Source organism: Heterocephalus glaber, unplaced genomic scaffold (assembly GCF_053883595.1).
Source record: "Heterocephalus glaber isolate CG9 unplaced genomic scaffold, H.glaber_assembly_v1.0 deba00000122, whole genome shotgun sequence".
NCBI classification, from domain to species: domain Eukaryota; kingdom Metazoa; phylum Chordata; class Mammalia; order Rodentia; family Bathyergidae; genus Heterocephalus; species Heterocephalus glaber.
In genome coordinates, this window is record NW_028258138.1 from 4,379,149 (window position 1) to 4,404,898 (window position 25,750).

The window sequence follows — 25,750 nt, forward strand, 5'->3', positions numbered from 1 at the left end:
CTCACCAACAACGGCCGAGAACTTCAGCAACCGATACTCTGGGACACACTACGCGAACCCAGCCGGGTAGCACCGCCCGCAGCGCCGAGGTGGCGTTTGGTGACGCCATCAGCCCGCGCCTCGCCGCCACTGCCGCTTCTGCGCAGGCACGGCCCGGGTGGCCAGCGGCCGGAGGTGGCTCGCGGTCAGAAGTGCCCCGGCGGGCGCGGTGGCTCCAGTCATGCAGCCTGCCGAGATCCAGTTCGCTCAGCGGCTGGCGTCCAGCGAGAAAGGCGTCCGCGACCGGGCGGTGAGGAAGCTGCGCCAGTACCTGAGCGTGAAGACGCAGAGGGAGACAGGTGGGCGCCCACGGGTCAGCCGCGCCACATGGCGGCCGCGCCGCCGGCCGGGGGCTCGCAGTCCGCGCCGTCGGGGGCTGTGCAGCCGCCTGTGCGCTGCGCCTAGGGCGGCGCAAGCCCGGGAGAGCGGCCAGGGGTTCAGGCCTGCGCTGGACGTCAGTGATCGGCGAAGGGGGACGGATCCAGGTCTGTGGGCTTTAGCGCCCGCGCCTCTGGACGCTGGGTTCGCCCTCGCCCCAACTTTGTGGTTCTCGTCCTTGATCCCCGCCTTTCTTAAATGTCGGCGACGCCTTTAGGTGCTGGGGCGCAGAAGACAAACAGCATCCCTGCCCTCGAGGAACTTCAGCGGTGAAACGAGAGGGAAGTGGCAAGTAGAGTAGAGCGCGTGTGTGCGGGGAAGGGAGTGAAGACCAGGGAATGGAAAAGTGCGTGAGGGAGCCCCTCTCCAGAGGCTGTGCGGAGAGCCTTGCGCTGTGATGTCCAACCGAAATCCGGACAGACCGGAGAGGAAGCCGGCGATGCAAACGCAGGGAAGAGCTGAGCTTGCCCTAGGAACCGTGGGAAGACTATTGAGTTGGGGAAGAGGCTGGTTTGACATGAGATTCAAAATGGAGGCAGTGGCCAGATCCATCGGGGCTTAGTAATTTGGATTTTGACTGCAGTGCAATGCTTGTTTACCTGACTAAAAGAGTTTCTATAAACCCTGGTATGCATGCAGAAGATGTGGACTGCACTGTGCTGTTGAGCTTTCTTGTTGCACCAAGTTGCTTGAAGTTTTAGTTGCTGGAAATCGTGCATTTGGAATCTGCTTAGAATAATAAATATTCCCTCATTGTGACATTCATAGTTTATGTTGAAGAGAGATCACAAGACCGCGCCTCTAAGGAGAGGGAGACAGAGGGGGGGAAGAGGCGGGAGGAACAAAATTCCAGACTTAATTCTGTCCAGGATCTCCCTGAGAGAGCCAGTTTACCGCGTGCTTATCTTCAGGATTCCTGTGTATATGTGCCAGTGGTTCCCAAACCTAAGCTGCTAGCCCAGACCTTTCCTACTTTCGGCTGAGATGTGCCCTGCCGGCCTGGCATTCCACCTGGTTGTCCCACAGGCACCTCATACTCGGTGCTCAAAATCCCCCATAAGGGCTTCCCCAAAGAACTTTTCTCTCCTCCTCCTCCTCCTCCCACTGCTCCTCTGCTGCCCACCCACTCGGGCTCTAGCTGGACAGGGGATTGCCCTATTACTTCGAACTCCTCCTCTCCCTTTCTCTACCGCCTTGGACCTACCACTTTGACTTTCTAAATTACTCTGTCCTAACCATAGAAGCCTTTATCTCACCCAGACTTCTGCCCCTGCTTGCTCCCTAATTGATCTCCTGAACTCCATTTGTGACCCCCTGAATTTGTCCTCCACTAACCAGCCCAGGGTCATCTTCCTGAAAGAAATCTGATTGCTTGTATGACCTTCTTTGAAATTCAGAGTTTGTGGGTCATGATATCTTCATCTGCTGCCCCTGCCTAAGCCTGGTCATGACTGCTGCATGCTTCATCAGCAGAGCCATTTGTAGTTCCTGTTGTACCGTGCACCATTTCTTACCTCCTTGCTTTTTTGTCTCCTCACTCTGCAAGAATCCAGCGCCCTCTCCACTCCCCACTCCCAACATGCAGTCTGGCATCCCTTCCTCCAGACAGCCTCCCCTAGCAGCCCGCTGCTGCACCTCCAGGGTCCAACACTGCTGTCTCTATTGTAGTACTTGGCAGCCTTGCTTAATTAAGTGTCGGTGTGTTGTTCTTCCCCACCCATAAGCATCCCATCCAGCCCCTTATGAAGGCGTGGTTGTGGACAGGAGAAAGGACAGGTGCCTTCCTTCTAGACCTGACACCCAGACAGCCTGTTGCTGGAACTCCTTCAGTGAGCAGGCCCAGGACCTCAAGAGTGGAGGGTGGTGCAGGGTCCTGAAAGCAGTTCGTTTACACCAGTGCTGTGGCTCCTGCCTCGCTAACACCCATCCAGAGTCAGTTCTCTCGTTCCCCTGGTCCATCACCCTACGGACAGAAAAAGAAAGTTCGGCCTCTGCCACAGCTGTGCTGTATCAGAATAGAAACAAGTTTGGAAATAACTCAACCTGGCATTTGACCCTCATTGACAAGCTCAAATATGTTTGCATCTTGTCGGGAAACCTGAGATTTTGTGCTATTACTGAAATGTGTTCATCTGTCAGCAACAAATAGATAGGTCTGTAACAAAGTGGAAATCTGCACTACTTAAAACAGTGCGCTCTAACTCAACCTGAACTGTTAAAAACAAGTTGAGTCCACGCCATCTGAAATAGTCTCTGCCTTTTAGTCCTGAAGGCGCCTTTGCCCTGAGTTAGCCATTTATTCTCTATTCAGCAGACACCGATGACATGCTAGCTGTGTGCCATTATGATGTACACTGTTCTTGGCACTGGGAATACAGCAGTGACCCGGAAAATCCCTCCCTCTCTGTACTTTAAACATTTAATATCTAAAACGAGTGCATCTCAAATCACACTGGTGACAGTTTTGTTTGGGTTGTTGCTTCCTTTTTGGTGTCCTATAAAGCAGCAGTGCATCTATGGTTGGTTGGTGGTGTGGTAGCTTTAGTGGAGGTGACAGATGGCCTGAGTGTTGTTTCTTACTGGTGGAGTTATCTCAAGTGGGCTTTGTGGGTGTTTTGGGTGTAGGGTGGGTTAGAGCACGAAGCCGCGCCATCTAAAATGGCTCCCGTGCCCATTTTCAGGAGAGAAGAGCTCCACTGTGTTCTCATTTCAAAACTTACTGCTATTTCCTGTGTCTTCCTGTCCTCACTTTCATGTTCAACTCTTTCATTTTAAAATAACTAAACCAAAATTGTTGTCAGAAACTTAGTTGTATTAAGTTTAGTAAGTTTATCCCTGGGAAAAAAGATAAATTACACAAGAAACAGGAACAGAAGTATCGTGCCTCAGATAGGTACTTCACTTTTTAGAGTTCTGAAAGAAATTAAATACTATTTCTCTCCTTCCCTTGAATTGCTTCAGAAATTAATATCTTGTTACCCACTAAATTCCAATGTGAAAATAAGTGATTTTTATACCTGTCTATAAGAGATGTTTTTTATTTCTAAATGAAAATGTGTTTTCATTAGTTAGGATTCTTAAGTTGCCACTTGACAGAACATCCAAGCCAAATTAAGTTTTTGTTTTTTGGTTTTTTGAGACAGGGTCTCGCCATGTAGTTCAGACTGGCCTTGAACTCACTATGGAGCCCAGGCTGGCCCCAAACTCCCAATCAATCCTCCTGCCTCAGCTCCCTGAGTGCTGGGATTGCAGGCGTGTGCTCCCATGCCCAACCTTTTTTCCATTCCTGAAAGGTCCAGTGGCTGAGGGAATTCTGCTGATTTGGCTTAAGACCATTGCTGCAGCCACCTCCCCCTCTGAGCAGGGTGAGCTCCACCCAGACCCCTGCCTCTTTCCACAACCCTTTGTCCTGAAAGTGGATAGCTTGGGGGAGGGGGCAGCAATGCAGCTGCTCAGCATGCAGCAAGAGTGCCCAGGCCCTCAGTTCCTTTAATCCTCTTTTTGCTTGTAAGTTCATCAGCGTTTGTGACTTCCCCGTCACATTTTGTTTAAAAAAACAAAAACAAAGTGAAGAAAGAAAAGTAGTCCATGGAGTCCATTCTGTAATCTCATCTCTGGTTTTGTTTTTGTTAAGGGGTATTTCAAACTGAAATACAATTTCAAACTCATTTCTACTCTTCTGCATCTCCAGCCCCTGGCCAGATTGTCTTATCTGTCCCTTCCTCCTTTGGGCTGGCTTCTTGGGAACCAAATCCCAGGCATCCCAAGCCCTGTTCCAGATACCTCAGTGTGCATCTCTGAAAGATAAGGACAGGCTCCTCTTTACATAAGCACAGTACCATCCTTACGCCTTTAATGTCATGAAATACCAAACTGCTGAGTTTTCCCACCAACTCACGTGATTTTTATGACAAATCAAAATCCAGACAAGACCCACCTGTTGCCTTTGGTTGGTAAATAAATGTCTGCTGACTTAGGTTCTAACAGCGCTTACCTTTTTTTCCTACATAGTTTATTTGTTGGGAGACAAGGTTCATTTGTCCTGTAGGGTTTTGCCAATTACATCCTGAGGTCTAGTTTTAAGATGTTCCCCTGGCTCTGGATTTCCCATAAGCTAGGAGGTAGGTAGATTTGATACAGTTTCGGTTATTTATTTTTAACTTTCTTTTTGTTCGAGCACTTAAACAGGCTGGTCTCTGTTTTTCCTCTGGCATGTACTGAAGGATTACCAGTGGACGTTAGGATTGCGCAGTGGGTCTGGGTGCTGCTGATCTGACGCATCCTTTGCAAGTCCCTCGGTGCCTTTTTATCTAATGTTTTAGCACCCGCGGTCTGGAGCAGACCCACCAGTTCACTGGGGATGTACATGGTCTTTGAAAATGAGATAAAGAAGAAATAAGAGCAGGCCACTGCCACCTCCTGCAGCCACCCTGACTGCTGTTGGCTCTGCTCTGGTGTCATCTGGGCCATGCTTACATTCTAGTGTCACAATCCCCAGATGTGACTCCTTTGTAACAAGAGGGAGGAAAACCAGTTGGTATATCATCTGCACAGCCCTGGACGGAAATACACTTCTATTTTTTTTTTTGGTACGGGGATCGAACTTGGGACCTTGCACTTGCGAAGCAGGCTCCAGAACCACTGAGCTAAATCCCCGGCCCGGAAATACACTTTTAGCTCACTTTGCTGTGGTTTCTGTTATCTTGGTTTTAGGTGGGAAATGAGCACAGAAGAATCAAAATCGCCACTAAGACTGCTGCTGAGAAAAGCAAGTTGGGAGTCGGGGTACAAAATAGAGTAAGCTCACTCGAAACGTGACTCCCTGCCTGTCACCAGGACACTGCTTGTCACTCAGTCAACCTTTTGAGTTCTGAGGTCACAGTGATTGCGAGTGTGTACTTGTTTGCATTCATCTGGTTTATTCCAGTGTGCTGCCCCCAAAAGATTTGTCCTGCCAGGCATGGCGGTGCACACCTATAATCCCAGCACTTGAGGCTGAGGCAGGAGGACGGAAGACTGAGCCCAGCCCAGGCAGCTTAGCAATTTGAGACCTTGTCTCAAAACTCAAACAAAAGTTTTTCTACTACTTTCTAGTAATATATCAGTAAAGGCCATTAGTAACACACATGGAAGCTGGAAGATGTTTGACTTCCAGTTTCATGGTCCCTGGGCTTAGAAACACCAAGAGCCTGAGCTTATGGCGCCATTTGTGATTCCTGACGCTACCTGGCACATTATTTTGTGGCACCTGGGGCAGCCCCGGAGTTATAAGCTGGAGGAGCCTGGTAGCTTCATCCTGGATAAAAAGGCAGACGGGGGCCCCTGAGGGGCTGGAGGGAAAGTACGGCCACCCCAGGAATGCCACCTAAAACCGGCTGAAACCGCCCAGACAGTCACAGGGAAGGAGATGGGGTTGGATAACCATGTTAGGGTCACTTTTACAAACATTCCAAAGTTGCCTCGGCCCCCTAGGGCCTTCCCCTCCCTAAGTCTGCCCGTGGCTGAGGGCTCGGTCTGACGGTCTGATGGAGTCCTGCACCCCCTGGGGTTTGCCCATCCTCTTCGTTTAGGTTGTGCAGTGTGAGGAGCACTTGGAAACAAAGTGTGCCTCAGTGGGACCTGATTGTGGAGATGAGCCCTCGTGGGGTGTTCTGTTGTCTTTGCTTCAGTTTAGTTTGGTTTTGGTGGTGCTGGGCATGGAACCCAGGGCCTCATGCACGCTAGGCAAGTGCTCTTCCACTGAGCGTTAATCTTTGTTGTGATCACACTCAGCACAGGGGACACACCACCACGCCACCCTCCCTGTGCCCTCAAAGCTGTGTGTGCAGTAGTCTCTGCATTTATTTTGAAGGAAAGAAAACGTGTGCTTCACATTTAGAAGAGTTGGCACCATTTTTGTGACAGTTCTAAACTTGAAAGAAAGGAAGTCTGTAGACTCTGAAGAGATTTGTTTACTTATTTATTTTTGCTGTCTCTTCCCCTGTAGGAGGTTTCAGTCAAGAAGAACTCCTAAAAATCTGGAAAGGACTCTTCTACTGCCTGTGGGTGCAGGACGAACCCCTACTGCAGGTAACACAGCTCCTGGTCATGTTCCTGGGTCTCTGCCATGGATGAAGAAGAGAGACTTAGTCGTTGGCCCCTGACAGAGCATACCTAAACAGACTGAAAATAAACACTTCAAGGGGTCATTTTCTCTCTTGTCTGTACAGAAAGGGATGCAACATCCACTTTTAGGTTAATATCTTTTTAAATATAATGGAAAAAAAATAGATTTATTATTTCTGTCATTAGCCCATACATTCCATGTAAGTTTTTAAGGCCTTGAGCTAACTGTTTATAGACAGAGGTGTGATCTGGGCTAAGGCCCTGCAAGACCAAGCTCCAGGCCCACCCTGCCAGTTAGCTGGGTACGCGGGACACAGCAGCCACCTTGCTGTCCTTTAGGGACCTTACAGAGCATGAGCCAGGCCCTCATGGCAAAAGCCTGTTTAACCGGGAGAGCTTGGCGAAAGCTACACTGGTTGCCAAAATGGGTGTGTGACCCTGGGCCCCTATCCCCTAAGCCTTGCCAACAAAACAATTTTAGAAAATGGTCATTCTTAAAAGTCTCGTTGTGACACCTGAAAGCAGGTCTGCCTTGGTAGTGGTGGAGGAGTAAGCCCTGCAGGAAAGTGTGTGCAGACCTCCGTGCCGGAAGCCCTCCTGGGTAGCCGTCCCTTTCCTGGGCTGCCTTGCCCCTTCTGCTGTGCCGTGTAATAACAGTTTGTTTCGGTTCATGCTATTTCCTCTTCAGAACATATTTTGAGTAGGCTAGCCGGTCAAAATATTTCCAGATTACAGTCAGAAGTAACAATCAGCAGCTTTAGTGAGGGAAGAGAACCAGCTAGCAGAAGCATCATATTCACTCTGGGATTTATCTAAAACGTGAGGAGGATGAGGCTCGGTGTTCTGTTAGCAGCGCCAGTGAGGATGGTTTGTCCTTAGGTGGCTTGACAGCAGAGCGCATTTATTGACATTCTCTGAGGTGTAGGCCCAGCCACTGAGCTCCCTGTATGGCGCCTACTGTGCCTGGGTGCTGTCAGAGGGTACTTTTGTCCAGAGCGGAGCCCGGGACGTCCTCACTAACCCACCCACCCTGGCCACACCAGGCAGAGGACTTTCTGATCCCACAGGCGAGTCTGGGGTGAGAACCCGGTGTCTTCTTTCTTCTCTGCTGGGGGACTTCTCTACTGTGACTGACTTTGAGTTTAGGGACAGCTCTGCAGCTACTTTGTTTCTCCTGTAGATCATTCAGTCTGCCTCTCGAGGTGTGTTTTCAGACACACAACTTAAGCACTTCCCAGAGGCATATCACATCAAGCAATCACAGCAGCACTTTGCAGTTGGGAATTTCGTGTTTGGTGAAACCCAGACAGTCACAGCCCCAGCGGCAGAGCACCCAGAACCGGAGCGCGGGCCTCCCCACCAGTGGGGAGGGAGGAGGATGCAGGCCAGGGTGTGGTGTCACAGTTCAACCATAATCCGGTTTCTCCCCAACCCACCTTTGCAGGAGGAGCTGGCAAACACTATTTCCCAACTCATCCACGTTGTTAACAACTCGGAAGCCCGTAAGTCCTGATGCTTTCATGGCTTTCACAACTCCTTGTTCATTGGTCTACTAACTTGCCTAGGAAATCGAGTCAGTGTGGTTTCTTTTTCCTTCATTTTCCGCTTCCCAGGGTGCCAGCTGGTGCTAAACCTGCATCGTGTCATGAGATGAGCTAGTGTAGTTTTTAATCATATGCTAGATCTGATTCTCAGAGCGTGAAGGAGGTGTCCTGTGGAGCATCACTGGGCAGTTGATTGTTAGCATCAGCTGTCCCCACAGTCTCCCAGATCGAGTCACTGTAACACACTTGGAGCCATAGGTTCGTGTGTAGCCCGTGCAGTATCCCTGATGCTTGGCACATCTCCCCCAAGATTAGACCCATCACTGGTGATCAATCAATCAGTCTGTCAATCGAGGACATCACTGGTAGTGAACTGTAAAGTAATTCCTTCCTCCCAAGAAGAAAAGACAAAGGGCAAAATAGGGATTTCTGAGACGGGCTTTGATTATGTACAAAGGAAGACAACATCAGGGGTGTTAGTTCTGCTTAGCACTCCTCAGAGCAAAACCACCAAGTGACTTGGGTAATCTTCAGTGGATCTAACTTAGCTGACTTGGAATGAACAAAATTCTACATAGGATGTATAAGATAGGTTTGCATATAATAAGAATTGTGCAGAAAAAGTATGTTCAAAATAAAGAAATCCAATGAAAAAGTGCCATAGTTGGTACTATGGCTCACCTACATGACCCATAACAGCCAGCAAAAAAACTGTGTTTCCACATGAGTCGTACGCGTGTTCATCAAGACTAATGGGTCTTTTTTTTTTTAATTAATGGTTTTAAGTTGATTGTTGGGTAAGGGTGCATTGGAAAGGATCTGGGTGTGAATCAGGGAATCTTGATTTTAATAGAACCCTGGTTTGGCATTGGATAAATAGAAATGCCCTGGGGTGCATTCTGATGGGGAGCTATCACCTGCCTTCCTGTTACTGTGTTCTTGTGTAAATACAAGGAAAGTGATTGATTGTTCAGTTATAGGCCAAAGTTTCCAGCTGCCTGAGAATTCATGAAACAAGTGAGTAAAGACTACTTTGTTTCTCTCCGCTGTCTTCTTGCTGTGTGGTCACCTTACATGGAAACCACGCATTCAGAGCCTCTTGTTTTCTGCAGAGTACCTGTTCATTCGGACCTTTTGGCAAACCATGAATCGAGAATGGAAGGAGATAGACCAGCTGCACCTGGACAAATACTATATGGTAAGGCCAGTGGCGGCCAGGGTGGCAGCTTGGTGGTGGCACCTTGGTGGTGGCACCCTTGCCTGTCACACATGAGGCTCTGGGTTCCATCCCCAGCACGGCAGGGCGGTGGGGAGGCTGAGGCAGGAGAATGGAAAGTTTGAACCCAGCCTGGGCAACTTAGCAACTCTGTCTCAAAATTTTCCAAATGGCTGGGGATTTGGCTCAGTTTGAAGGCACTGGGTTCAATCCTCACTCAGTACTAGAGGGTCTGGGGACCCTCTGTGAACATTTTCTGATCTAGAAGTTAAATGTGCTTGTGGATCTCGTTCTCCTAAGGGGATCCAGGCTGATAAACATCTCTGTCCTGGCTGGGGGTGGCTCAGTGGCGGGGTGCTTGCCTAGTACGTGTGAGACACTGGCTTTGATCCCTAGCAGTGCCATATGCTCTTCTTCCTTTCCCTTTTCTAACAAAACTTGTCTGTCTTTAGCTGATCCGCCTGGTCCTGCGGCAGTCCTTGGAAGTTCTGAAGCAGAACGGCTGGCAAGAAAGGTTAGGAAACTGCTTGGTTAGTAAGTGTGGGGGGCTTGGACACTTGTAAAGCGGAAGTGCAGCTTGCTGGTAGAACACACTTGCTTAGCCTGCCCTGAGGCCTGGGTTTTGATTCCTGCACCATGGGGGAAAGAAATTGTAGGATGTTTTGTACCTTTTACAAAATGTGTTCTTACCCAGAGAGGACTTAATTTCCAGTAGAGTGGCATAAAATGATTACACCCATGTGCAAGCTGACATTTTATAGTGATGTATGTGATCGTTTCTTCCTGTAAAACTTAGCCTTGGGTCACACAGAATAAGCACTAAATACACTTCTGTCTCAGAGAGCAGAGGAGTTGGCACACTGTCATTAAAAGATTGCATGTGTCTCCCTCCAGTCGCATCCAGCTGTTCCTAGATGTCCTGATGAAGGAGCTCCTGGGTCCCGAGAGTCAGTCTCCCAATGACATCAGGTTCCACTTCATTGACATTTACCTGGACGAGCTGTCCAGAGTCGGAGGGCAGGAGGTAAGAAGCTGGCGGATGTTCTGCCCGCAGTGGGACGGGGCCTCAGCTGCTGTGGGAATTGTCAGTAAGTCGTCACTGCCCATTGCCACTCAGTACGGTGACGTGACACAGTGGTATAAATTGGTTCAACCCCTCAGCTACTCCCCACCCAGGGTGTGACTTAAGCAGATACTGGGACATGTGGACAAAGGTTTATACACTAAGGATGTGTGTGACAGTCTTAGAAAACAAAACAGAGCCAGGCACAGCAAACCAACCTGTAGCCTCAGGAGGCTGAGACAGGGGGAATGCTTGAGCCCAGGAGTTTGGGGCCACCCTGGTCAGCATAGGGAGAGTCTGTCTCTAAGAAAAGAAGAAGGAAAAAAAGAACAATTGAATGCAACCTACAGAGCCCAGTAACGAATTCAATAGTGTAGAGAGTCCTCAGGATGTATTGAGTGTTTTGGGAGCAGAGAGAAAAGGCATGAGACCAAGCTATGTTAAGTGGCACCTTTTTAGCTGGGTGGCTGGAGGTGGCCCCCCTGAGCCTGGTGCAGGCCCCAGCATTCAGGCAAAGTGGGCTGGGGTCTGCTGAGACACGTGTGTGTGTCTGGTTCCCCCTAGGAGAAATGCTCAGGAAAGAGAGGGGCTTTCTTTTCCTCATTGTTTCCTGTTTATGTCTGCGATTACAGCTGTTGGCAGATCAGAACCTCCAGTTTATTGACCCGTTCTGCAGGATTGCTGCCAAGACTAAGGAGTAAGTGTCTGCACTGCTGGTTGATACTTCCCGGGTCTGTGAGAGGTGGTGCTGGGCAGCCGGATGCTTCTCCGGAGTGGAGACAGCATGCTTCGATTCCTGCTGATGAGACAGCTGAAGAAAGCCTTCACCCGGCCCTCCCACTCCCAGGACTCCACCTGCTGCGCACCTCCCAGCCTGCCGCACAGCACTTGGAGATCATAGCATCTACAGCGGACCTCATGCACTGTCATTCGGGCTCCAGGTGCCCGCCAGCCCCAAGACTGCCACGCCTCAGCCCCACTGTGGTCTCAGCCACAGCGCCCCTGCTTCTCCCTCCATGCTCTTTCAGGCCGGTCCCACCCACCGTGGTAACCGTGTTCTCCCCGCTGTGCTTCTACCCCCAGCCACACACTGGTGCAGACTATAGCTAGGGGTGTTTTTGAAGTCATCGCAGATCAGTCTTCCTTTGTACCTGAAGAGGCAGTGGAGGAACAGAATGGGGTTGACAGTGACCTCTCCAGAGAAGAAACTCCGGGGAATGAGACACTGAGCAAAAAAGCAGTGAGAAAGAAGGCAGGTGAGACGATTCCTTTGAGGGGTTTTTGTTTGTTTTTGTCTTTGCTTCATTGTTTTATTTTGAGACTCCATCTTACTAAGTTGTCCAGGACGGTCTTCAACGTACAGTCCTCCTGCCTCAGCCTCCCAGGTAGCTGGTGGTACAGGCATGTGCCACCATACCTGCCTCTTCTCCACCTTTCTGCATCGGTTTTCTGTTTCCTTTTGTAAATCCTCATCAAGCGAACGCTGAACACAGGCTGGAGTTGGTGAGTGGAGGGACTCTGCCCAGGACTCCTGAGAACGGAAGCGGGGTACAGTAGAGCACCTGTGCCTCTTAGGGCTCCTGGGGAGACCCGAGACCCAACATGTGGACTCGCTCGTGTTGGGTCTCTCCTGGGATCTCTGCACTCCGGGAGGGTTTCACTTGTTGCTGTTGTCGGGTTGCTGTGTGCACACCTGCTGCGTGTGCAACGGAAGAGCCTCCTGTGCAGGAGACTGCCGTGCAGTCCTTAGGAGCCAGAGCTCACTTCCCTGACTCCTTTCCTACCGACTTCCTTAAGGTTCTTTCCCTTTGGGTGATTAAGCACCTGCCATGGGCTGACGTTGCTCCCACTGTTGCTTTCTGTCCCCAGGAGCTTGTGGCATCTCGGTGCCCAAAGCGAAGTGGTCAGGTCAGAATTCACTACCTTCTGAAGTGTTTTCTATCTACTGAGAAGCAGTTTCCCAAATCTAATGACCAGTGGAAATTCAGTAACTTTTTTTTTAAGAGCAAGACACAAAACAGTATGTAGAAGGAGACTGATGCTTACCTGTGTCTTTAAAAATCCAGAAGAACAGGAGGGTGTGGTGGCGCATGCCTGTAATCCTAGCACTTGGGGAGGCTGAAGCAGGAGGATTGCTAGCTTGAGGCCAGCCTGGACTACATGGCAAGACCCTGTCTCAAAAAAGTTAAATTAAAAAATATTTTTAGGCTGTTTTTTTTGGTACCAGAGATCGAACTCGGGATCTTATTCTTGCAAGGCAGGAGGCGGAAACACTAAGCTAAATCCCCGGGCCAAAAAACATTTTTCTTCATAATGAATTTTGTTTGTTTGTTTGTTTGGTTTTTTGGTACCGGGGATCGAGCTCTAGGCCTTGCGCTTGCGCAGCAGGCAGCAAAACCACTGAGCTAAGTCCCCAGCCCTAAGTAATTTTACTTATTTCCTTTTACTTTTTTTTTTTTGGTACCGGGGATCAAACTCGGGTCCTTTCTCGTGCAAAGCAGGCGGTGGAACCACTGAGCTCAATCCCTGGCCCCAGAAAACATTTTTAAATAATCTGCAATAATAGACCAAAATGTTGGGCCCGGGGATTTAGCTCAGTGGTGCCCCGCCTGCCTGGCAAGCACGGGGTCCTGAGTTTAATCCCTGGTACCACAAAAAACAAAAAAAGCAAAAAACAGCAAATCCCTCAAAGAAAAGACAGAATAGACCAAAATGTTAAGTATAGATGGCAGAAGTCTGGGTGCTTCTTGGGGCAGCCTTGTGAGAAGTTCGTGCACTGCCACAGGTTAAGCATCACTAATTCAAATTTGGAACGTTCTGATTGCCAACATGACACTCATAAAGTTCTGGATTTTGGAGCATTTCACATTTTTGGGTAAAGGATGCTCAACTGTAAATTCCGCAGGTCTTTAAAATGCCAAGAGCTGCTAAATCCAAAAACACTTCTGGTCTCCAGTGTTTCTGGTAAGGGCTGCTTAGCCGACCAAGCAGGTTTCACTGTGCCCTGAACTTACTGGCTCTCGTGGCCGTCTCCCAGGTGCCTGCCCTCCACGAGGTCCTGGTCTGGCAGCTGGAGCCCCTGAACCCCACCCTGAAGACAGAGCATGTGGCAGGGACCACCCAAGGCAGCGGGGCTTCCATGGTTCTGCCTGTGGCATAGCTGTGATAGCAACAGTCGACCATGTGCTTTCTCCTGGGTGAACCCTGTTCCAGGGGCCTGAACAGCCAGAGCGCCTTTCGGGATGTAACTGCAGGCGCAGGGTTTCCCTTTGAAGAAATTTTGTCACCGAAAGCCACCTAGTTAGATGTGGAAGTGGTCATTGCTGTGTACTTTCTGTGTCAAGAATTTTGTCTTTGGGTGTATTTTGACAGTGCTGGGCAAATGCCATTCCAGGAGAGTTGGGATCAGTGGTGACAGAGAAAGACATGACTGTGGAACCCTCGAGGACATGGGGCAGCTTCTCCAGGTGGGACGATTGTTGCTGTTTGTAGAAAAGAGATCCAGGGTTGAGGGGGGAGCCCAGCTGGAGAATTGGGTCAGAGCTGATTAAGCTGCAGAGCCTGAGGTATAAGTCCTCTGTAATCCCTTTTGTCACTGATGTCGCCTTTCTTAGAATGAGCCTATTGGAGACCAGGCATGGTGGTGCACCCCTGTGATCCCAGGACTCTGGGAGGCTGAGGCAGGAGGATTGCAAGTTCCAGCCCAGCCTGGGCCACTTTAGCAACTCACTGAGACCCTGTCTCAAAATAAAAAGTAAAAAAAGGGTCGGGGGTGTAGCTCAGTGGAAAGGCCCTGGGTTTGAGCCCTAGTACTGCAAAAAACAAAAAAGAAAAGAAAAAACAGCTGTTTTTTTAAATGGAGTAGAATTTTGAAAGATACAGGTCTTTCAATTTTGAGTTGCTAAGATCTGTTACGTACTTTATACTGCAGCGCTTCCAAGTAAAAACGTTTCCTGTGTTACCAAATACAGACTGGAAATCTAGATTAAACTGAAAAAGGAACACATCTGGACAAATTTTGTTGCGTGTATTGTGCCCTAATTGAAAGGAGGGAAGGATTCGCTGGCCTCAAGGCTCTCCCGGAATAACAGCATGGTTTTCAGAGCAGAGTTCACACGTAGGTGGCCAGCATCAGCACCACGCGGAGAGTCTCCTGTCAGTCACTCGGGGACGGGAGCCTCCCATCCGCAGGTGTTGCACAGCCACCAGCTTATGCTGCCCTTCTCTTCACAGTTTGACTACAAGGCCCTTGCCGACCGACTCCTAGAAGTAACCAGCGGGAAAAACATCCCGCCCTTCAACCGGAAGCGCCTCTGCAAGCTAATCAGGAAGTAAGCGGTTGGCTTCGTGGGTCCCTTTGATTATGTCCTGGGGTGGGCCCAGCTCTCTGCTTACCTTTTTCTCTTTTTTCTTCATTGCCTCTAAAAACTGTTAATTTTTGTTAGTCCATGTTTGCAGCTGATGCTGGTCACATTCCTCGGGGGAGGTGGTGAATGTACAGACTTCCTCTTCATCATTCTTTTGTCCTCTCCTCCTCTCTCCTCCCCTCCCTCCATCTCCTGGTCCTCTTCCCGTCTGTAATGGGTCTGTTTTCCTGTTTCTTCTGTTTTTTTATCTTGCTCTTCAATTTATTTATACTTTGGGTTTCTCATATAAGAGAAACCATGCAACATTTAAGCTTCCGTGTCTGATTGATTTCACGTAGCCTTACTGGCTGCAAGGGGCAGCCGTTTTCCTGCAGATGACTCAGTTGGTCCTTCTTTATGGCAGAGTGGTGCCCCATGGTGTGTAAATACCGCACTTTCTTCATCCATTCATCTGTTGATGGACATATGGGCCACATCCAAGCTTTAGCTATTGTGAGTTGTGCTCCTATGAACATGGGTGTGCATGGACCATTGTAACATGATGCCTTTAATTCTCCAGATGATACCTAGAGGGGAACCAGCTGGGTCATAGGGCATCTCTAGTGTCAGTGTTTGGAGGAGTCTCCACACTGATTTCCAGAGTGGTTGTACTAGTCTGCATTCCCACCAGCATTCATTGATTTCTTTATTCACAGCAGAGTAACATGTGCATAAACTGAAAGTTTAATGAGATGGCTTCCCCTGCTCCTCTAGTTCTGTTCAAATGCTGCCGTGTTCATCTCTTTCAGCTGTTTTATGTGACGTAGAGAGATTCCTACTACTGCCCACAAGGGACAGATGGAGAGACGTGGGGCCAGTCTGCTAAGATGGGTGGGCTTCAGCCATCTGCCCTGGCACTCGCCTCTCAGCGAGCAGAGTTATGCCAGAAGGGTTAGTTCAGTAGTCAGTGCCAGCGTCTCCAACTGCAGTGACGCATGGTGGGTGACGTGGGGTTCCTTCAAGCCCCTTGACTACTGTGACTCGTGGGAAATGTCAGTTGTCTTACCCTCTCTGTATGGGCACTGCCGTGTGTCATTCAGGTCAAGAAGGCCCCGTGTGTGTGTGTGCGTGTGTATGTGTGTGTGTGTGTTGGAGGGTGTCCTGGGGATCGAACCCTGGGCCGTCTCACTGAGCTGCATCCCTACCCCTCATTTATCTGTTTATTTATTTTTTACGGTACCGGGGATCGAACTCAGGACCTAGCACTTGCGAGGCAGGAGGCGGCACCAGTGAGCTGAATCCCCGGCCCCTCATTTACTTTTTATTCTGAGACAGGGTCTTGATAAATTGCTAAATTGCCCAGGCTGGGCTCACACTTGTAATCCTCCTACCTCAGCCTCCCTGAGTGCTGGGACAACAGGCCTGTGCCCGTAAGCTTGGCTCCTCTCCCCGGCTCATAGCTGGGTGGCTGAGGGCCTGGGGGAGGGCACTAGCGGGCGGAGGCTGCCACTGTCCGGGCTGGACCCAGCTGCCTCCCAAGTGCCTGGCCTCACCCTGTCGGAACGCACTGGAGTTAGGTGGAGTGCGCTGGCCTGTCTGAGCGAGGTCTCAGCTCTTGCTGCCTTCAGAAACAAGGGAGGAGCATTGAGCTCATGGTTATGCTTCTCGCGCCAAGGAGGCTTGTCAGAGCCCATGGCCCTGTGGGTGGTGATAGAGCAGTCCCCTCCTGGGCCCTCCCTGGTGTCATACCAGGGGCCCGCCTTCCCCTGGGGGCTTCTTTGGGGCCTTTCCTGCTGGGGAGGAAAGTGAGCTGATGACAGTTGGGCGGCCTGTGGAGAAGACAGAAAGAAGGTTTCTCCATGGACTCTTGTACTGTTCTCTTTTCCAGGTTCCAAGACCTCTCTGAAGGTGAGGAGAGTCAGATTGTAACTCAGATGCTGGCCCCACCAAGAGCGGCTCTGCCCGATGTGGAGAGGGGCCTGACAGTCACTCACTGACAGGGTCTCCTGAGGATGAGAGTCCTACCCCTAGCTCACCCCGCCGCAGCCCGCTTCCTGCTCTCCATCCTGAGCACTTTGTAAACGCAGGGGCCACAGCCAGGCTGCTCTCTTCATGGGGTAGTGCAGGGTTTTGTTTGGCTTTTCCTTGTTTTTTAAACTGGGTGCATTATTTGTCGAGGAAGATGCTTTGTGCACACGTGTGCGTGTGGTACTGAGAAGTAAAACCCGGAATTCCCCCATGAGCTACATCCCCAGCCCTTTTCTTTTTCATTTTTGTTTTCTTTTTGAACTAGGGTCTTGCTGAATTGCCTGGGCTGGGCCTCAGCCTTTCAGAGTGCTAGGATTACAGTCGTGTGCCTGGCTTTACAGCAGCTGGTCCCCAGGAAAACACTGATCATAAAAACCAATGAAAAGAACTCTTGAGAAATCAGATTTGATTTCATAATGGATCAGATGAACTGGGTGTGGTGTCACACACCTGTAATCCCAGCACTCTGGGAGGCTAAGGTGGGAGGATCATAATTCCGAGCCCAGTTTGGACAATTTGGCAAGACCCTGTCTCAAAATAAAAATAAAGAGCTGGGGATGTAGCCCAGTGTGAAGGCCCTGGGTTCAGCTCCCAGTCTAAAAAACAAACTACAAAGTGAGCTGCTCGGCTCAGTTATAGGTGAGCAAGTTGACAATCCATCCTCTGCTCCTTGCTGGGCACTTGGAGTTGGGGACAGGACCACGAGCCAGGGCTGAGCTGCACAGGGTCAGCCATGGTTCGTGACCCACGCCTCGCTGGGTTGAGGAATCCGGGTTTTTGTGTGTAGTTCTGTCACCAGTGTCTAGCCGGGGAGGTGGTGTGGCTGGAAATCTCACCCCAGGGCTCGGTAAGAGCTAGCTCTTCGCCTTGGCAGGGCTGACGTTTGGTGCTGGCCCCTCACAGGTGGGGCATCTGTCCTTGGTTTCTCTGAGGACGTTTCTGCTGATGAAAATGACCATGGCCTCAGCCAAGGAAGACTGAAGAGAAAAAGAAAGAAACCCTTGGAGCCAGCTGGGCCGGGGATGGAGGAAGGTGAGGGCTGCAGGCGGGGCCTGGGGAGAAGGCGCACTGCTGAGGGGCTCTGAGCACAGGGCCTCGTGTGTCACTGCAGTAAAAGGCTTGTTTTCAAGAGCTGAGAAGTACAGTTTTGTCTCCTGAGTTTTCTATGGAACTGTGATTGGCATATGCTGCCCTTGGGAACAGTTTTGCTGTCTTGTTGGTTTTGAGTTTTTTCTTGGGCTTTTGTTTTCTGCTGTTGTTTTTTTCCCAGTGCTGGGGATCAAACCCCAGGCCTTGCAAATGCTAAGCAGCATGCTCTAGCCTAGTGCTGGTCTTCACCCCAGCCTCAAGGCACAGGTTTCATTACTGCCCTGGATCTGCGGCTTTGACCTTCTGGCCTGGAAAATGATTGGAAACCTGGCTGCTTCAGTCCCTTTTTACTGACGTGGCATAAGGGAGGTTTCTAGTCACAGTCACGGGGAGGAACAGATGCCAGTGGGTGCACCCGGCACACTGAGGAGGTTAGAACTTTCTGGTAGTAAAAACCGCAAGACCCAGCGGCCAGGAATCCAGCTCAACTCTGAGCCTGTGCAGTAGCACCAAAAGAATCCCCGAACTGGTGTTTAGCGGCTGTCTCAGAATTGGACCAAGACTCCTTCCGCAGAGGTGGGAGCTTGTTATTGGTGTGTGTGTCTCTGCAGGGAACAAAGCCAGTCTTGCTGGGGATGAGGACAGTGAAAGCAGCCTTCAGAAGAGAAAAAGGAGAAAGAGGAAGAAGAACCACGGCCAGCCCGGCCAGCCCGGCCAGCCCGGCCAGCCCGGCCAGCCTGGGACCTGCGGCCCCAGTGATGCAGCCGCCTCCCTCACCCAGAGCGGAACTGGGACCCAAGAGCCTGGGGCTGCGCAGCCCGCACCCAGCACCTTGTCTGAGGGCAGCCTGGAGCGGTCCCGCTCCACCCCTGGGCGCAGTAAGAGGAAGCGGCAGAAGAAAAGGAGCCTGAGGGTGCAAGGGCAGCTCTGGGAACCCACAGTGTTGCTCCCAGAGGACAGCAGGCATCCTCCAGCCCCTGCCGCTGGAGCTTCCCCGACAGACAGAGCCCAGGTCCCTAAAAGAAAGTGGAAACTCGGGGCTCTCCCGGTCAATGGCAGTGGATTGGGCATGCTGGCTTGGCCTCAAGCACAGAAGGAAGGAAACGTTGGCCAGGCCACCCTGCCCCAGTGCAGGAGGCCTCAGCACAAGAAGGTGGAGCCAGGGGACCTTGACCTCTATCCTCTGTCCAGCCAGAAGACCTCGGTGTCCAAGAAGAGGAAGAAGATGAAGGAGGTGTCAAACTTGGTGGAGAATAATGGGGTCCTGATGTCCAGGGTCCAGCAGCTCCAGGCTGTGGTAAGACGGGCAGGACCTGGGTAGGTGAGCTGGGGCTGGCAGACGGCGTGTCCTTGGGCCATTGCTGTCCTGGGGAGGCGGAGGCTGGGGACAGTCAGACCTGGACTGGCAGCGGTGCAGCGGGTAGAATATGCCACGGTACACAGCAGGTACTCGTGTCGGTGGCCACGCACTCAAGAGGTCAGGCAGGTCGGCGTGTAGCTGGGGTCACCGCTAGGCCTGGGCCGGTGCCGGCCTCCGTCACTCACTGGCCCCGAGGCCCCTGTGGCACGGAGGACGCCCGGAATGCTCACACCCGTGCGTGTCTGCTGAAAGGTGGGGTGCAGGAACCAGGCTTGTGACCTCGCCCCTGCCCCTGCCCTGGCTCTAGACCCCCTGTGCTTCCATGCCAGGTCAGCACGGCAGTTCCGGTGGGACAGCCCCGCTGTCTGTACACACTGTCCGTGGCAGCATGGGTAGGTCCTAGGGTAGGCCCCGCAAGGCTGGAAACACTTCCTCCCTGGCCTTTTGCAAAAAAAGCCTGCTGCCCCTTGCTCAGCACCAGCGTCTCCACACTGCTGAGCAGTGGCCGTGACGCAGGGCTGTCTCTGTGGCCAGGTGAGTGTGTTAAGTGGCAGGAAAAGCCTCTTCAAGGGAGAGCAGAGTGCAGAGCTGGGCCTCCGAGGCCTCTCTAGCCGGAGCGCCTGGCCAGCGGTGTCCCCTTCGTGGCGCGTCTCGTTGCTCAGAGCCTTGGCAGCCTGGTTTAGAGCGGAGTGAGGCGGTCGGTGAGGCGGTCGCCCCAAAGGAGCTTTTCTCTCCCAGTGGGACTGGTGTTGCCAGGGTCTGTGCAGACAGAGGTGGGGACCTCAGGAGAGCACCTGAGCTGCAGAGGCGAGGTAGTGGACCTCCAGCCAGGAGGGTCCGGAACTGCCCGAACCACCTGCATAGCACCCTGCACTGGGCTTCCCAGACACCTGATGTCACACAGCCAGGGCCCGGCCTTTGCTTTGAGGGCTTGCCGGTTAACCCACCCAGAGGGCACTCCACTTCTGGGAAGGGACCTACGAGGCCTTTTCTGAGACTGGGTCTCACTATGTAGTTCAGGCTGGTCTCAAACTCAGTGTGTAGCCTAGAGTGGCCTTGAGCTCCCTGCGATCCTCCTGCCTCAGCCGCCTGAGTGCTGGGATCACAGGTGTGTGCCACCACGCCTGGCTGATCACAGTTTACAAGATGAATTATTTAACAGATGGACTTTGAAAGCAAAATTACTGAAAGTAGGGAGCCTAAGTTTCAAGGTGAAGATAATAAAAGTGGATTTTGATTGCTGAGTCTCCTGGGCTGGGCGTGGAGTGGGAGCCATGATGTGCATGGAGTCCGCATTCTGCTTGGGGCAGGGCTCTGGGCAAACTGGGCCAGAAGCAACAGCTTGGGACAGGGGATCAGATCGGTGGGGGCTGCCTCGGGGGCTCCGCCCCGCAGCCCTGGCATCACTTCCTGGTGTGACATGAGCCCTGCTCCCACAGGAAAGCAGCAGAACTCGAGCCCCATTGAAGAAACCCCTGAGGCTGGAGAACGACTTCGTGAAGTTCAACACCCCCCTCCTACCAAAGCCCCTGTTCTTTAGGAAATCAAAGAGCACCTCTGCCGCCCGCCCTCCAGGTCCTGCCTTCCAGGTGTGCCCTCCACGGCCCCCCACCTGGGATACACGCAGCCTGGGGGCATCTCTCTTCCCTGGGCTGGGTGCACCCCGAGGGGTGGTGTGGGTCTGAGGTGTGGCCACGCGCCTTCGCCTCCGGGGTGGGCCCAAGCTTTCAGAGCCAGCTCCTCAGAGTGAGCGTGGTGGTGTCCACACGGGAGAGTGTGACACACGTGAGAGACTCACACAGCCGCGCGGCGTTCCAGGAGCAACCGGAGGGAGGCAGTGCTTCGCAGTGCAGAGTGGCTTAGCTCCTAGGGATTTTCTGAATGGGAACAAATGTAATTTTTCCTTCGTCTTAAGCCACCTCCCCAGCCCCTTTTTTACTTTGAGACTAAGTCATTAAGCTGTCCAGGCTGGGCCCGACCTTTCCTTCCTCCTGCCTCAGCCTCCCAGCGTGCTGGGATGGCAGGTGTGTGCCACAGGCTGGGAAGTCTGATGCCAGGGTCCTGGTAGACTTGCGTGGGGGCCCGGTGTTAGACGATAGGATCTATCCCTGACCCTTCACATCTGTGGGTGAGTTCAGGGCAGTAAACCCAGGTCCTGCGGGCCCTCCCTCCTGGGCAGATTCTTGGGAAATCTCCGGGAGACAAAGTACCTCAATTGCAATGTGTTACTCCTGCTGCTACTCTTAACTTCTCTCCTGCAGCTGAACAAAGCCCCCTCCAGTTCCAAGAAAGTCACCTTTGGGCTGAACAGGAACATGACTGCAGGTGAGTGTGTGCGTATGGCTGAGGCCCTGCCCCTTCCAGCGGGTTCTGGAGCCAGGCTTTTATCGGACCGATGTGGGGTCCCGGACCTCCTGAGAGGTCACCTGATAAAAACTGTCAGAGCCAGGTGCCCAGACACCTCCATGCTGTGTCAGGGTGTCTCGCAGGGACCATTGGAGACGCCCTGCTGCCTCCAATACATTTGCCTCTGCTAAAATTCAGGACCACCTGTTTCCTGAGGCACAGAGAGGAGGGACGTCCCCCTCTTCTGCCTTCAGAGCGGTGCCATGGGTTTGTTTTTCAAAGCATCGGATGAGTTTAGAGCCCTGCCCTGGGCCTGAGTGTGTGAGGAGCAGCACACGCACGTGTCCAGCGAGCAGAGGTGCGTGGAGGTCGGTGAGCAGCTCACCTGGCTAGCACAGCCCGTCACAGACCCCCGTCCCCAGGGCCCTGCTGTCTGGTGCCCTCCATGTCTCCCCGAGTTAGAAGCAGCCTTGCTGCCTTCCTCCCTGGGGCCTGAGGGTGTGAAGGGACAGACATCACACTTCATGGGGCCCTGCTCTCCCTCGAGACAGAGTTCAGGAAGACAGACAAGAGCATCCTGGTCAGCCCCACGGGCCCCTCCCGAGTGGCCTTCAACCCGGAGCAGAGGCCCCTCCACGGGGTGCTGAAGATGCCCGCCAGCACCATACTGGGGACCAGGACGCTGCTGCCCGCCACTCCCAAGAGGAGGCCGAAGGCCATGGACTTCTTCTGAGTGCCCAGAGCCGCTTTTTACAGACTGCTTTTGTACAGAGTGTTCTATAAATTATAACTGTCAAAGCACGGGCCTTTTTATTGTTTCCTAACCCGTGGATTGTGTGCTGAAGGTGCTGAACGGGGCTAGCGGGCCACCCTGTCCCGTCCCTGTTGTACCCTTTGCTGCAAACACTCGTGAGCCACCGTGCAGGAACCGAGGCCGAGCGTGAGCTGGGGACGCCTCTGCCACGCCACGCCACGCCACGCCACGCCAGACCAGCTCGGACGCTTCAGCCTCACGGTCTGTTCCTCCTGAGCTCTGGGAGCTTCTGAGCAGCTCTTGGACAGCAAGGACTGGAAACCCGAGTAGCACCTTACCTTTTCCACCCATCAGCAGGGGCAGCTCTGTCCTGAGGCCTTTCCTCTGGCCCTTGCCTGTCCCTCCCTGTCTGACCTCTGCAGCAAGCCCCAGGTGTCTTGGGAGGGTGGCATCCCCCTCTCCCCTGGGGCCTCCTGCCCTGAGCCCCTGCAGAAGCCTGGGTGATGTGGCACCCAGCTCGCCCCTACCTCCCGGACCCGGTGACATGGTGCCAGCCATAGGTCAGTGCATCTGCACCCCGAGCTCTCACCAGGCAGGAGGTTGCCTTCCGGAACTGGGCACATGTATTTGCCCACTGCCAGAGCTGCCTGTTACCCAAACACAACCCTTGTACTTCGGTTTTCAGACAGCTCTTCGCATGATCAGGGTGGAAGGTGCTCATGCTTTGCTTGGAGAAGCCGAAGTCCGACTTGAATTTCTTAGAGTCTAAGTCACTGGCTTGTTGCTTTTATTCGAGGAGACCACCTTGAGCTCAGGAGGTGGACAAAGGACAGGCTCAGAGCCAAGAGGCTACACAGGTGTAGCCGCTGAGGCTGGGCCCTTCCATGGCTTTCTGGGTTTCTTTTTTGTTGTTCATTCTCTTGAGTCGGGGACTTGCTGTGTAATTCAGGCGGACCTTGAATTCACTCCGTGGCTCAGGCTGGCCTTGAACTCACAGCGATCCTCCAGCCTCAGCCTCCTAGTGCTGGTGTTACAGATGTGCACCACCATGCCCAGCTTTTCCTCCATGGCTTATGCATTTAGAAATTCTAGATGGAAGTCACAGGGTGCGTGGTTTGGGCTGCCAAGAGCTCTGTGCTGCCGCCCTGCCCCGTTCTGTTCAGGAGATCTGTGGCCCTACACCCTTTGTCCCCTCCCAGGGGGCCCCCACACTACTCCCCAACAGAGGAGCCCACAGCTTTGCTGACAGGTCAGCGACTATTTCCAGTCCCCGAGACCCAAGGGTGGGTGTCACCTGCTCGGGGAGAAAGGGGCCTTCGTGGACTGGCTGACCTCCATGGGAAGGCAGGGGGCCTTTGTTCCTGGCTGCCCCAGCGAAGCTTCGGCATATTCGGTCACAAGGAAGAACATGACATGCAGTGAAACTCTGAGTTTTCCAACAGTTTCTCCACCTTGAGAGATGGGCCACGTGGCAGCTGGGTCCTGACCAGACATGGGGTAGCAGCGGCACCACAGTTCGAGGACAGTGGCCGCAGCTGCTCTCTCGGCACTCCGCTGACCTGGCTCCTGCTGAAGTCGCCCCATGAGGCGGGTGATTGGCACAGAGTGTGTCTTGGGTTCATTGTCCTCCAAACCCAACTTCCTTCTGGGCGAAAGTCAACATTTCCTGTGTCTTTTAAAAAGTTTTATTAGTATATTACTTCTAATGCCTAAATTCTGGCAACAGTTTTTTTTAATCTTTAGTACACAACACACAAAGAATATATGACATACAGAAAATGTATTGAGCATACCAGTTTTCTGTTGGATGCACGCAATTTTCCTAAGTAAAATTGCCAAGAGGACTTGGAGTTTTAGAAGAGGAAATTGGGCCGGGGATTTAGCTCAGTGGTTTCACTGCCTGCTTTGCAAGCACAAGGACCCAAGTTCAATCCCTGGTACCAAAAAAAAAGAAGAAGAGGAAATAATTTCATGCTGGTGCTCTGACAGCGGTGTTTGGTAACATGCTCACCTCCCCTCTGCTTGTACAGTTCATCTGTTTTGTACAATTTGATCATCAGACTTGACAAATTTATTATCCTCTAATTTCCTGAGCTGAAAGCACAAGAAGAAACATAAAGAAACTCTGGAAGCAGTCATTGGGGAGCATATGAAGCTGGGTCTGCCTTTTAATTTTCATGTGTTTTCTCTGAATTACCTGACTGTTGGCAGACAATGCCCTGCACTCAGATTGTATTAGCGTCTGTAGGGTGTGTCAGTTCTCATCAAAGCCAATTAAAAAATAGATCTCTGCCCGTGGATTTGTATTTAATATTGGCTGTTTGGGGCTTTTGCTTTTCGGGGTTTTTTTTCCTGCTTGTTTTGTCTTAATGGTACTGGGGATTTTACATTGAGCTTCATCCCCAGCCATTTTTTTATTTTGAGACAACGTCTAGCCCGATCACTAAGTTGCCCAGGCTGGGGTCAAACTTGTGATCCTCCTGCCTCAGCCTCCCAAGTGCTGGGATCACTGCCCTGTACCACCACACCTGGTGAATTTTTGTTTGAGTTATTGTAGACTTGAGCTGGCAGAGAAACCATCCACAAAACTGAAGATTAAGTTGACAGAAATTGCTTTTTTTTTTTTTTTTAGAAATTGCATTTTTTAACAGAAGCCAGACTCAGTGGTGCACCTGTATCCCGGCTACTCAGGAGGCACAGGCAGGAGGCTCACGAGCCCAGGAGTTCAGGACTGCAAGGCCCAAAACAACCTCTGAGCTCAGGACAGCATCAAGATCTCCAAAGCAGAGGAAAGCCCCAGTAGAGCAGGGAGGGAAAAACACTCAGAAGACAGCAGCTGAAATCTGCCAGGTTAGGCCGAAGAACAGTAATCTGCACACCCAAGGGACTCAGCACTTGTCCCGCACTCATCTATGGGGTGAGATGTTGGAAATGCTAGGAGAGTGAGCACCGTGGCCTGGAATCCCAGTTTTGCAGGAGGCTGAGGCAGGAGGATCAGGAGTTCCAGGCCAGGCTAGCCTCGTAATTTCACAAGAGCTTGTCTTAAAATTTGGACAGAGCAACTGGGGTGCATGCAGCACAAGGCCCTGGTCCCAGCCCCAGTACCACAAACGAAAGAACAAAGGCTGACTGCTTACTGCTCTCCACAGCCTCTCCCTGTGGTCTCCACTGGCTCTGTGTCCCTGGCTTGCCCTTCCGCACCCCCTGTGTTACCTTCTCCGGAACTCTGCGTAGATTACTGTAGATCTTTACATTTTGTGCTTCATCATTTTTCACATCTTTGTCTTTCTGGCTCCCATATTTGCTTCAAATCCATTTTCTCATTTAATGATACTTTTTCTCGTGTGAGTAATCTGCTGTTCATCCTATTTGCTGAGTATTGGATTTAATTTTATTTTACTTTTCCCTCCATCACTCACCACGTTCCTCTTGACTAATAATCTCTGTTGTACTTTCTCATCATCTTTTTTAGATTCTACCTA

At 51.8% G+C, this 25,750-nt stretch overlaps 2 protein-coding genes across 16 annotated transcripts in view; one reads left to right on the forward strand and one right to left on the reverse strand.

The window, feature by feature from the left end:
• The window catches only part of Hsf2bp (heat shock transcription factor 2 binding protein), a 91,783-nt gene extending 91,657 nt beyond the window's left edge, over positions 1-126 (reverse strand). For 2 of the 8 annotated variants that reach the window (XM_087211840.1, XM_021256291.2), the window contains exon 1: positions 6-126. The gene's annotated coding sequence lies outside the window, so the exon portion shown is untranslated. The other 6 variants (XM_087211887.1, XM_021256304.2, XM_021256307.2 and 3 more) reach the window with 5 other exon arrangements.
• Positions 121-24,566, forward strand: Rrp1b (ribosomal RNA processing 1B). 8 transcript variants are annotated; one of them, XM_087211675.1, is made up of 18 exons: positions 168-338; positions 6,404-6,486; positions 7,967-8,024; positions 9,041-9,083; positions 9,179-9,264; positions 9,735-9,796; positions 10,177-10,306; positions 10,978-11,042; positions 11,193-11,286; positions 11,429-11,601; positions 13,718-13,812; positions 14,579-14,676; positions 16,580-16,599; positions 17,623-17,751; positions 18,420-19,105; positions 20,608-20,757; positions 21,430-21,493; positions 22,066-24,566. In XM_087211675.1, the coding sequence occupies exons 7-18, from the start codon at positions 10,242-10,244 to the stop codon at positions 22,245-22,247; spliced, it is 1,821 nt and encodes a 606-aa protein (XP_087067801.1). In that variant the 5' UTR covers positions 168-338; positions 6,404-6,486; positions 7,967-8,024; positions 9,041-9,083; positions 9,179-9,264; positions 9,735-9,796; positions 10,177-10,241; the 3' UTR covers positions 22,248-24,566. The 8 variants fall into 8 exon arrangements, 7 of the variants coding, with proteins under 7 accessions (XP_004842460.2, XP_087067798.1, XP_021111948.2 ...); XM_087211672.1 differs by lacking the exon at positions 9,041-9,083 and having other exon boundaries at positions 134-338; XM_087211657.1 differs by lacking the exon at positions 11,193-11,286.
• Positions 24,567-25,750: the final 1,184 nt, after the last annotated feature.

Excerpts from the sequence above, each read along its gene's own strand:
- Rrp1b (XM_004842403.4), top strand. The coding sequence starts at position 221 with ATGCAGCCTGCCGAGATCCAGTTCGCTCAGCGGCTGGCGTCCAGCGAG. Across the intron at positions 6,487-7,966 it reads AGGACGAACCCCTACTGCAG|GAGGAGCTGGCAAACACTAT; the intron begins GTAACACAGCTC and ends CCACCTTTGCAG. Across the intron at positions 20,758-21,429 it reads CTCCAGGTCCTGCCTTCCAG|CTGAACAAAGCCCCCTCCAG; the intron begins GTGTGCCCTCCA and ends TCTCTCCTGCAG.